The 12,506-nt window shown below is 36.0% G+C and overlaps 1 protein-coding gene across 2 annotated transcripts in view; it reads left to right on the forward strand.

The window, feature by feature from the left end:
• ghrhrl (growth hormone releasing hormone receptor, like) overlaps positions 1-11,965 on the forward strand; it is a 29,530-nt gene extending 17,565 nt beyond the window's left edge. Inside the window, exons 7-14 of one of the 2 annotated variants that reach the window (XM_088077827.1) lie at positions 1,859-1,991; positions 2,146-2,299; positions 4,059-4,119; positions 4,667-4,736; positions 5,049-5,140; positions 5,917-6,046; positions 7,890-7,931; positions 10,202-11,965. In XM_088077827.1, the coding sequence (XP_087933953.1) occupies positions 1,859-1,991; positions 2,146-2,299; positions 4,059-4,119; positions 4,667-4,736; positions 5,049-5,140; positions 5,917-6,046; positions 7,890-7,931; positions 10,202-10,303 (784 nt within the window). In that variant the 3' untranslated portion in view covers positions 10,304-11,965. The remainder of the gene's footprint in view (positions 1-1,858; positions 1,992-2,145; positions 2,300-4,058; positions 4,120-4,666; positions 4,737-5,048; positions 5,141-5,916; positions 6,047-7,889; positions 7,932-10,201) is intronic. The other variant, XM_088077828.1, reaches the window with a different exon arrangement.
• Positions 11,966-12,506: the final 541 nt, after the last annotated feature.

Below are 12,506 nucleotides of genomic sequence, written 5' to 3' on the forward strand. Positions count from 1 at the left end.
TTATTTTATTTTATTTTATTTTATTTTATTTTATTTTATTTTATTTTATTTTATTTTATTTTATTTTATCTGATTTTATTTTATTTTATCCTATTGTGTATTGTGTATTTATTGTGCTTTTTACCTTGCTGTACAGCACTTTGGAAACCTTGTGTTTGTTTAAAATCGTGCTATATAAAAAAAGTGGATTGGATTGAAAAACAAATTACTTACTCCATACTTCTGATAAAAAAAACGGGAAGAAAATAAGTGACAAAAATGGTGTACTCATTTAAGCAATGAGCCAGATCTCTCATAATTATTATATGTACCATGTGTGACATCGTACTTTAAATGAGGAGAATTTACTTCGACTTTTTAAATATCCTGTGACCTCATATCTGTCTGTTTTTTCCCTTGTTCTGCTGTCTATTTGTTTTCTTTGTTTATTGCCTCTACAATATAAAAAATGTCCATTAGTATAGAAAAAAGTCAGCCAACACCTCTAAATTTTTAGCACTTTTTCAGTAATGAATAAGCATGTTATGTCTTGTTTGTTTAATCTGTACTTTGATGGTACAGATGGTAATCTGTACTTTGATTTAGTTCAACTATGGTTGAACTAAATAAGTCCAAGGCCACTACCAGCCTGATCTTGTTGGCTCTACCTTCAGATTTGGGCAAAAGTGAATTAGCTATCTGTTTATCCATCTCTTACCTACAAAGCAAACAAGCATATTTCCCCAAAATGCTGTATTTTTTTGTTTAACGAAGAGTGGTGGTGCTGTTGCAAGAGGTCATTTTAGAGCCACTGACATCAAACAAAAGTCAAACATAACTGGAATGAAAGCAGATGTTATGGTATCATGAGGCAAAACCGTTACCTTTATCATACATTTCATGATCCCTTACATGCTTCTCTTTCGTCTGTGTCGTACATCTCAGTTGCAATACATTTCCTTTTGGATTTGACCCACACTGACATGGACCTAACAGCTGCTTTAGTCCACTTACACTCCACTTAACAACGGATTGCCACAATGTGAAGGGTCTCCTCACGTAACCCACTTAGCTCTAAAGGACACAGCTTGTGTGAGGTTTTATACATCTCTTGAAATCACAGTACAGCAACTTACATCTTTTTCTTATTGTTATTTATTGATTTTTTTCCTCATACTGAATGTTTTTAATTCTTTTTCTGAAAACTGGCTTGTTTTCTTTTTTGCTTTTTTCTCTTAGACATTTAGACATCATTCTGTGACCACTGCCTGTACACTAGGGCATTGTAGCTACTATTTAGTTCTATTACAATATAGTGTGACAGAACTTGCCTGTGATCATTTTTGTAAATTAGACAACACTTACACAACACTCATAACAACAGCACTTATAATAACAACAAAAACAACACATTTATTATTATTATTGGTATTATAACTTCACAAGTGAGACAAAATTAGGGTTGTGTTAAGGTAAATTTTGAACAAGAGGATACATTTTTCAAGATGCGGGACGCAAAATGTCAATAGAAAACAAGAAAACAAAAAATTGAAATAAAAAAACAAATAAAAATATGGCATCACATAAAAAATAGTCTATAAAAAAGTGTTTTAAGATCTGTTTTAAAAGAAGTTACTGATTCTGTTAGCCTTATCTCCTCAGGAGGGTCATTCCAAAGCCAATAGGTGCTGATGGCAAAGGCACTGTCACCTTTTGATTTGAGACTTTGGAACAGCCAGAGGGGCCTCACCTCAGGATCTGACACTGTGAACTGGCTCATAAGGAGTCAACATTTCAAACATTCCAAAATTGTATTTGACCTATTTCATGTGTCTTCTATCTTCTATTTATCTTTGCTTTTTTTTTTTTTTTTTAACAGGAGGCTGCGTTGTGCCAGGAACTTCATTCACATCCAGCTCTTCATCACATTCATCCTGAAAGCTGTGGCGGTGTTCATAAAGGATGCAACTCTGTTCTCGAGTGACGACACCAACCACTGCACCCTCTCCACAGTAAGATAATGACGCTGGTCCTTGTTTGTATTAAGAATTCCCTTTGGGCAGATTTCCCTTCGCTCTCATTGCATATCAACTCCTCTCTCACACTAATCCACCCTTACAATTCACTCTGTGTCCTTCTGTTTCCTTCCTGTTATTTTCTGTCCAGTTTGCCTGCAAGGCATCTGTGGTCTTCTGTCACTACTGTGTAATGTCCAATTTTTTCTGGCTCCTGGTGGAGGCGCTCTACCTCAATTCCCTGCTGCTCTCGTCCTTTTATCACAGCCGTCGGTGCCTTTGGGGCTTCAGCCTGCTGGGATGGGGTGAGAGGCCTTGACATGTAATTTCCTCGACATTTGTTACGCTGAGCTTCAGAGTTCGATTACTCATTCATTTTTCAAGCAAAAATGTCAAACATTTGCTGGTTCCAGCTTCTTAAATGTAAGACTTTGCTACTTTTCTTCATCAGTCTTAAGCTTTGGACTGTTGTTGGATAAAAGAAGCAAATTCAAGATGTCACCCTGGGCTCTTGAAAATGATGACGACCATATTTTAATTTTTTTTACATTTTATGAATAAATGACTAATCTTTTTTGTGTGAAAATAAACAGCCGATAAATTGATAATAAAATACATTGTTAGTTGCAGCTGTGCAGAAGTGCAAAAAAACCTGCAGTTCATTGACTGGCCACATGAGGCTGGCTCCAAAATAGGAGTAATATCACCCCCATGTTAAAACGCCCAACGTGAGAGATGAAATAAAGCCTGGAACAAGAAACAGTTTTGATCTCCATAGCTTATTTTAACATCCATGGCAACTGCATGGGGATGAAATTTTTTACAACTCACTCGTTCACATTTTATTAAGGCCCAAAGCTATGCATCTTTCTGCACAGGGCCGCTGGAGTTACAGGCTGTCTGAGAGTCGCCGCTAGCGGTTGCTGTAGTCTGTGAGTCGGATCTTCTCTTTGCTCCTCCACTGTGCCAGCATCTCATAAAAATATGGGCACTTCTGGCTACAAAAAAGATGGCAACAGCCAAAATGCCATACTCAAGGCTTTAAAATGGCTATTCACAAACCAGTGGTTGATGTCACAGTGCAAAAAAACAAAAATAAAATAGAGATAGTCAGTCAAACTTGAATAATTCTTAGTAGTTTATCAGTAATAGGTCCAGGTCCGGATAGGATGGCGTCTGGGTCCGGGCCTGGAACATGGCCTGCCTATTAGTGACCTCAAGGGGGAGGAGAGGAATGGCAGGCTAACAAGGGGGACAACTTTTGATTATTTTGCTAACAAGGGGGATGAAGACCTCCCTCATACTCCCTCAAATCACTTACCAATCATTCCTTTGTATTATAAAAGTCAGACCAATAGCTTTGCAATTTCAGAGTTAAAATTAACTTAAGTTTATCTTGACATGTACTTCATGTCTGCATGGGGTTACTCACTGGATAAATTGAAATTTTGACCTTTAACTACTTCCAAACAACATGCATTTTTCACTTACAAATGCTAAAATATATCACGTCTACCTCTCATCAACATCATGCATGGGGCCTAAGATGACTAATTCCAGCCCTGTTGACCTGAACTGTTAGAGACTAATTGCAGTTCTGTGATCCAAAGATTCACTGCTGTCTTGGGGGAGTACAAGAAGCAGACAGACCGCCATTGGCCAACATCCCTAACTTATTATTTTTTTTACAGCCAGAAACTCTCCTGGCTCAGTGGCTTTGCTTGTAATTGCCAAACAAACTGAATTAAAGTTTACATCCCTGTGGCAGTCACTACTAATGCATTTGATTATGTTCGTGGGTTGATAGTTTCTGCCACTTAACATGCCACAGGTACAAATAGGAATTGGTCCCAGCAGTGTAAGGTAGGAAATAGATGAGAACATATTTTGCATGTGCAGTGCATAAAGCCTCCCAAATGTTCCATTTACTTTGAGTTCTCGCTGAACAGATCAACAAAGATATTAGAAAAACTGTCATTCAACAGTCTTGTTATGACTCAACCAACTCAGTGTGCATTGATTGTGTGTCATTGACATTAGTTTTTCTTTTCTTCCTCTCCACAGGTGTACCTGTGCTCTTCATCATCCTGTGGATTGGATCCAGGGTGTATTTTGAGGACACAGAGTTTGTATAAACCTCCACTTCCATCTCTACAAGCAAAGTTGTTTCTCATACATATATTTACAGCTCACTGCGACAGACCTAAACAGAGCAACAGTATATAGTATTTTTCTAAAATGTAAAGATAAACAGTGTAGGTTTTTGATTAAGAAATGTATCCTAATGAGGATGTATTCCATACATTTTAGACCAAAAAAATGTTAATAGTTTAAAACTACATGTCACGATGGAACTTCCCCAGATGAAACAGAAATCTGAACCAAAATAAATATATATAATATTTTACATATTTTCTTTCCACTAGTCCAAAAGAAGACATGGTTGCAAAATAGCCCAAAATTTCGAAATTGAACTGTGCAAGTTTTCACCTGTAGTGTCTCTTAAAAAATAAATTTGTAATTTGCACTCACTTTTCAGTCATTATTATGAGATGATGGATAGATGTTAATTTTTTTTTTCCTACACTCAGTTAAGGTCGATGTAGATCATACCATAAAGGAACTCCTGCAGACGGATTAAAGTGTGCATTTCAAAATGTCTTCTTATATAGATGTTGGGACATCAACGAGGACTCTCCCTATTGGTGGATCATCAAGGGACCTATTGTTGTTTCCATTACGGTAAATCTTCCCACTGTGCGGAAAATAACAATGACGGACTGACAGATTGTGGATAGTTATGCAGATAATTTGTTTACTTTAGTTTAGAAATGTTTTTTTGAAAAAAATGATTTAAAAAAGGAAAAAGATTTTTTGTGCATGGTAGAATAGAGTGTGAAAACCTGCCCTGACGGTCCCATATAAATTACATACTTGGTGGCCTATTTTGTTGCTATTTCATTTATCAATCACCTTGTTGTAAGAGGCATTTGACCCATCGCTTGTCAAGGCTTCATTAACTTAATTTTTCATTATTGCTTTTTCAATCAACAGGTCAATTTCATTCTCTTCATGAACATCATCAGAATCCTGATACAGAAGCTCAACCCTCGGCTGATCCACTTCAATAACTCCTCTCAGTACAGGTAATAGTGCTTTGGCTGCAGACACAGTATGAGAGGCTGCACAGTATCTCTTTCTTTAGTCATTACAGTATTTAATGCTTTTATCAAATTTAGCTTTCATCTTCTCCTTACATAATTTTCAAAGTTGTGTGTTTGTGACTTGACATCTTAAAGTCTTTAGCTCTTTCAGTCTGATGGACACATTTTCACAAACTTTTGCACTCTCTTTGATACTTTTCACTCTGATAAGGAGATACTTTGATGTAGGGAAAGATGTGTGAAAACTGTTGATACACCACAGTCAGCAATGTATAAATTTTATCAGTCACGACTAAACTTCAAACTTGTCAGTCTGGCCACGTCTATCTTTTCTCTACCCAGAATTAAAATATCTAATTGAAATAGACTGACTAATTGGTAGAAAGTGCTCAGGGACATCATGCATATCCGGATCTTATAAAAGACTTACCAAAGGTATGTAAGTTGAATGATACTCAACTTAATTGCACCAGGTAGAATGAAACCCTGCACATTAAAAAAAAAAAAAATACCTCTGCACTCACTTTTTAATCATCCTCCCTTTGAATCGCACATCTGCTGCTACCTTTCTCCTGCTAAAAAACGGATCTTCACACAGACTGACACACTCACCAAGCATCGTCTTGACTGGCATCTGATGATTAGCATGCCTGCAAGCATGATGCCATCCGGCGCAGCATTCAGATTAGACATGCACTTAACGAACCCCTGAGGTAGGCTAACCCCCTGCATCTTGTTTCTTTCCTTCTGTGCAACAGACGCCTGACTAAGTCCACCCTCCTCCTCATCCCTTTGTTTGGCACTCACTACATGGTCTTCAATTTTCTGCCTGACTACTTCAATCTTAACTTGCGCCTCTGTATTGAGCTTTGCATGGGATCCTTCCAGGTACACACACACATATATTTATAGAAAAACTCAATATTCTGACGGGGGAATATACATGCTCAAATACCATGAAAATACAGAAACCTATACCCAGAATGTAATCTCTTTAGGGTAGCGTTTCTTGTAACAAACCTTCCTTGTTTGTCAGATCAGTGGTCATTGGAGTGAATCCTATGAATCAGTGATGATTGGATTGTCATTAGTTATGCAGGTATTCAGTTAAGAAGTATTGGACAAAGAGCTTTAACCTGATGAGGACACCAGAGGAAAAGTCAGGGGATCACCTAGTAAATGTCTGTACCCAGTTGTTAAGTTTTTTAGATTTGGACCAAAGAATGACCAATTTACTGCCATCCTCAGAGCCAGGTGACTAATATGGATAAAAAGATAATGAAACACATTTTAGTTTGAATGGACAATTTAATACTCCTATATAAACTCCTATAAAGTCCTATATCACTAAGTGATAAAATGCTCTTAAAGAACACTAGTAGTTAGTTCCATGATGTATTAACAATGGGGTATGTGCAATATGTGTTACGTGCAATGTATGTGCAATATTTTACGTGTGAAATCTGGGTAATTTGCAATTTATTGGTGTGATTTGGTACAGCTAGTGCTGTTCTGTTCCTATGTGGTTGTTTTATTGTAATTATGAAGGCACTGATGGGGGCAGCATCTGAGTCTCAGACTAATTTTCCTACAGGGACAATAAAGTGTATCTTATCGAATTGCATCGTATCGTGAACAGTAACAATAAGTTTTGGCATCAAAAAAAATTTAGCATAGAAAAAGAAAAAAAAAGTGTTCCACTGAAAAATAAACAAAGCAAATTAAAAATGATTTAATTTACTTTTGATATTTTTTGCATTCAGTGTCAGTCTCTGATTTTTTTCTTTATGTAACCCTTAAAGGAAGGACTGTGGGTTAAGAAGAGGCTTTTTCTCCTAGTATATGGTTTATGTAACTCACACTTTTCTTGCACCCTCCCCTCAAACTCTGCCCTCCATGCCAAAACAGTGACAGACAGTTGAAACTAGTAAGGGTAAAAAGTGTCAGTGTAACAAAAAGAAAAAAAACCAGACACTTTTAATGCCTGTTTTATTTTCCATGGAAATGTCCTCTGTGTCAGTGTTTCCTTTTGGAATGGCAAATTTCATTTTCGATGCCAAAGCATAATGTCACTGTTCTAGCTCCATGGAAAAATAATAAGAAAAAATTGGAATAAGTGGAAAAATGCTCAGCAGTGTCATGTGCAACTACAGAAAAGACAAACTTGGCTTCCTCCACTTCATGTCATGGCACAGCCAGCTGTTCAAATTGGATTTTGCTCCTGCTCCCCTTAATGTTGAAAATTCAAATTACTTGGGCACATCAGTTTAACATTATGGAAAAGCAACAATGTGCCTAAATAGACACAATAACCCAAGCTTTGTTATAAAAGAGTTGCAAAATTAAAAACCAGTTATGCTTATGGGCTATGAATGCAATATGGTATACCAGGATATTGGGGTAGGGGGTTGAAGAAATGTCAAATTGGTTTAATATTAGGCCAAACACCAGACTGGACCAGTATACAGAAGTTTGCCTGTCAGACATTAGTGGCTGAGATTATTCATGGCTTTACAGTGTATTATTGAGATATAAACCTCAACTATTTATTATTCCAGTCTTGTTTGCTGGCTCAGTGAGAGAAGCACACTGTAATAGATTTTCTATTTTTACTTCTTTAGCCTATCAGCTCTCATTTGTCATCTGATATTTACGCTGTCTTCACAATAGCAACCTTTTAATGGTGCAGACTCATCCTGAATGTGAATGATTAAAATCATCTATCTTGCAGGGGCTTCTTGTGGCGATTCTCTATTGCTTCCTCAATCAAGAGGTCAGTACAAGCCACAGCTCTCTCATCCATTTACTTTTACATTGTTCATCCAAGCACACAAATAATTTACAACCCTCTGTTGCACAATAAACCTGTGTACCCAGATCACATATCAGTAACGGGTGAGTGCTTCAAAGAAAAAAATATTTGCACCTCTTTGCTCCTCATTGCATAAGGGAAGGACCCCTGGCGCTTATGTAACTACCAAGACTAATGTGAGGCCAATCTACATAGTTTTTTTTCTCTGTACATCATTACTCTAAACTCACGTTTGTCTGTTTGGTGCCTTAGGGCCTCGTGAGTAATACTAAGAGATCACCCAATTATCATAGACTAATGAATTAGTTAATTTATTCAACATCTCTGTCCTCACTTAGATTAAAAATTAATTAGAGTCACAGCTGTGGTTTATCAATGAATTTTTAGATGCTAGAAGAAGTGAATTAATACTTGAATTTCACTGCTACCCCAATAATATGCAGAACAAAGATGACTTAATACCCAAAAAATGACTTGTGTGATGCAAGGGCAACAAATTATTGAGTTTAGTGCTCAAGCTTAAAGAAATCGTTGAACATTGTTCGAAATATACGTATTTGCTCTCTTGCAGAGAGAGACAAGATTAATATGTCTGTCCCAAGTGTAATGCGATAGTTCGCAGTTACCTTAGCTTAGATTGTTATAAAGACTGTAAAGAAGGGCAAAAGCTAGCCCGGCTCTGTCTAGAGGTAAAACACCCAACAGGCAACTCTAAAACTCGCTCCTTAACACAGTAGTGTACAACAGTGGTTGTCTAACCATTTCATTCCCCGAATGACCATAGACTTGGTTTAAAAATAAAGAAAGAAGGATATTCCATCAATGCATAACAAGAACAGAACAACTGAAGAACTGTAGATTAACCCAAATACAATAAATGCAGAATGTCAGAAAAAAAAAAAAAAAATTAGAGATTACGGTGAATTTGGATCCAATTATTTGCAGTGAATATTATATCAGGGATGAGGTTTTCTGATACTTGTAGGAGTTCTTTCTTTCTTAAATTTGAGCAATCATACATACTTAAAAGGCTTCTTTTTGACAAATTCAGTCTTTTCCTCTCCCTTTTGCTCGGCCATTCTTCTGTTAGCACTTTTGCTGTTATGAATTAATTTTTTTCTAATGCAGGACAAGGCTGTTAAACAGAGATTAAAAGCTCTGTGAAAACAGCTTTTGTTCAGGTCTTCACTGTGCCCCGTGAGATTTTTTTTCATTTTTTTTCAAATCTTGAATAATAATTTCTATTTTGAAAACAACAGTTTAATTTTCTCTTCTTTAAAGAAATAAATAAAAATCTTAAATGTAGACATAATGTATATTTTTCCATCAAGAAGTCCTAATTTCCCAAAATGTCAAATATTGTGTCGAGTATACTGTATTGCAGTGTGGTGTAAACATATTATATCATAACAGATTTCATTTATAAATGTCTGTTAGGTCACTATGGTAACACAGTGGTGATTGAGCCCAGTAATGAAAGCCTTGCTTTTTCAATATCATAAACTGGATGAGTTTGGCAACATTCCCACGAAAAGAAATCACAAGTGGCGCACAATCATTAACACACTCACACATATATGAAATGTAAAAAATGCACGCACACACACACAGTCTATGCTATGATAATCCTTTCATCTCACTAGCTGCAGGGCTCACAAAACAAGTGCATATTAATACATTCATTAGTCTGGTTTCAAGCCTAAAGTCTGCCAACTAATACTCTGAAATGACTGCTTATTGCCATAGGTGCTGCCTAACTTTTTTATTTTATTCAATTTTTTTCAAGAAGAAAGCGTACATAACATTACAAGTTTTATCCATAAAAGCAAAAAAGAATAAATTAATAAAATAGAATAAAATAACATGAAATAATTAAAAATACGTAAGTTAAATGACAGTTATTGTGAACATCAATCTGATTCATACCCAATGTCCCGAGTTCAGACATTTGTTCTTAGTTTTTATCTGTTTAAATCCAAATTATACTAAAATCCCAGAGATTCCAACAATTTCTTTCATTTCCGCAGAAAAAGATGAGTCCCTCCATCAATATGTTTTTCCAGCATCACAATTTAAGAGATTGAGATTAAAAAAGATTTATTTTTGATTGTGAACTAATTACATAATGACTTAAATTATATATAACATTTGAATTGCAACAGTATCATCTGACTACTTTGACTACTTTGCAAACAGCCTAATACTGCATTTTCTGTACGTGTATTTGAAAGGTTCAAAAAGAGGTCCACATGCAGTGGCTGAGGTGGCAGGAGCGGAGCTATGGTGTGGTGTCACCTGCTGCTAAGTGCAGCCAGATGGACACACCCTTCTAGTGGTGGCCCTCACCCTCTTCCTACAGGTCCTCTGCTAAATGGACATTCACTGAGGATTACACGCCATCGTCTCCAATTAGCTGCACAGTGTGTCAATACTGTCGGCCATGTCTGTAAGTTTTTATTCCAAATTTATTGTAAGACTTTTTACTGGTTGTGCTCCTTCAGCTAAAGTGGAGGACCTGAGGTGAACTTTATAATGGGGAATGGTTCTGAAATCTCGAGACAGTTAAAGACAATTTCATATGCATTTACCATAAGAAACTGTGGCAAGAACTTTAGAAAGATCAGGGTCAAGATTTCCTTGGAGGCCTCAGTCAAATTAAAGAAAACTATTTTTTCTAAGATGAGAGTTAATTTCCAACAGTTTACGAACCATCAATCAGCAAGTAAACAGTTTCACCAGATAAAGGCTTTAACCGACAAATGATTCATCACTCAGCTGAGTCACAGTAAACAGGGGTTATCATAAGTCCCATTTCCTCTAAGCAGTTCAATTCAGTGCACTTTTTTCCCCCATTTTTATTATGAAAAGTTGGTACCAGTGGAACCGTAACTTACTGTCCTTATTTTTTGTCACCCCTCTGCTTGGGTTACCTAGCACACTGACCTGATGAACATAACAGTCAATAGAGAACGATCACTCGGTGCTCAGGGCTGAGTTTTTGCTGGTTTAACCTCTGTTCATACCGTGACAAGCTTTTCCATACATTAGTAAACTGTAACAATAATCAGAATCAGCACATATTAAACAGCGTATAACATAATTTATGTTATATTATTTGCATTATCACAGATTGATTATTATAAGTTGTTCAGCACACACGGGGGTGTGCTGTAAGTATGCTTTGTTGTGGTTTTTGTACTTATATACATTTTTAGTATAATATTTATTTATTTATTTATTTACTTGCTCACTTACTGACTTAGTCCCAGGAAGGATCAAAGTAAAAACTACATACCTCAAATGTAGCTTGATGAATGAAATCTTAAAGTCTACTCATGATAAGCTGTTGCATCAATTGCTTTAGTGTGTGTTTTTTTTTTTTTTCTGAAAATCTGCACACTCTTGAACTTTGATGGCACACTGTTGAGAGCCACTTCACTGTATGCTTGCACTTGTGTGTTGTGTTTTGTCATGTTATATGGTCTATTCCACAAATATGAAAGAAAATCTTCACTGCCGTATACAATTCAGCAAAGGACTAGAAAACACGAAGAGGAAAGTGCTCACATAATTCTAAATTATTTTTCATCAATATATTTCACACTATCTTGCAGTATTCGAACTGCGTTGTTAAAAAAAGAATGAGAAAACTGGATAAATGATTCCCATAATCACCAAATTGCCAAAAACTGTTAGATCTCTTTTTGTGATAAGTTTAGATTATGTGTTACAGGCTGATACAGCTATTTTCAGCATAAAAGAACATGCAAAATATGAAATCACTGCCTAGTTCTGCACCATACACAACCCTGTTGTTGCAGTGAAGTTTTTTTGTTTTTGTAAAGGAAACATTTGCCTTAAACTGAATGTATAAAGTAGTCACTTTGTTGTTTCATAGTCCCCTTTTCCTGTTGTTGCAGTTGGATGTTGCTGCTTTCCTTGTGCCTCTGTGTTGTTATGCCTTATTCTAGCAAGTTAAAGCATAAAAATCGTTACCCAGCTTCATTGTGGCTCTCTGCACCTCACAAAAAAAACTTAAGCTGGCAGCTACAAAATGTTAAATCAGTGATAAATCAAATACCATCAAAGTCATTTTAGTTGCATGTAATTCATATATATATATATATATAGTAGATGCAATCTTAATACAATATGTGCTGATGCTAGCATCCTTTATAATTATTTCAAAAGATTTGTCTCTCAATGACGCTACAATATTTTGTAAAATTCAACTTTTGCTTCATAAGGAAAAATGTAATAAATTTTATTCTTAAAAAAATCAGGGCATAACATTTGTAATTTTTTCCTTATTTTAACACATTTTTTCCTTATTTTGTTGCCACAAGGAGGTATCTATGTGTTTAAATACATATTATGAGCAAATAAAGCAGTTAAAAGATATTAATAGTTGTATAGACAATATGTTCTATGAGGAGTGTGTTTTCAGGAAAAAAAACATTTACATTTCTAATGGTGGAAAATATATTCTAACCAGTGTTGAGTGACAAGGGACAGGCAATTGTTTACAATTACACA

This window comes from Plectropomus leopardus, chromosome 5 (genome assembly GCF_026936395.1).
Source record: "Plectropomus leopardus strain MGB_pleo_1.0 chromosome 5, ASM2693639v1, whole genome shotgun sequence".
NCBI lineage: Eukaryota > Metazoa > Chordata > Actinopteri > Perciformes > Serranidae > Plectropomus > Plectropomus leopardus.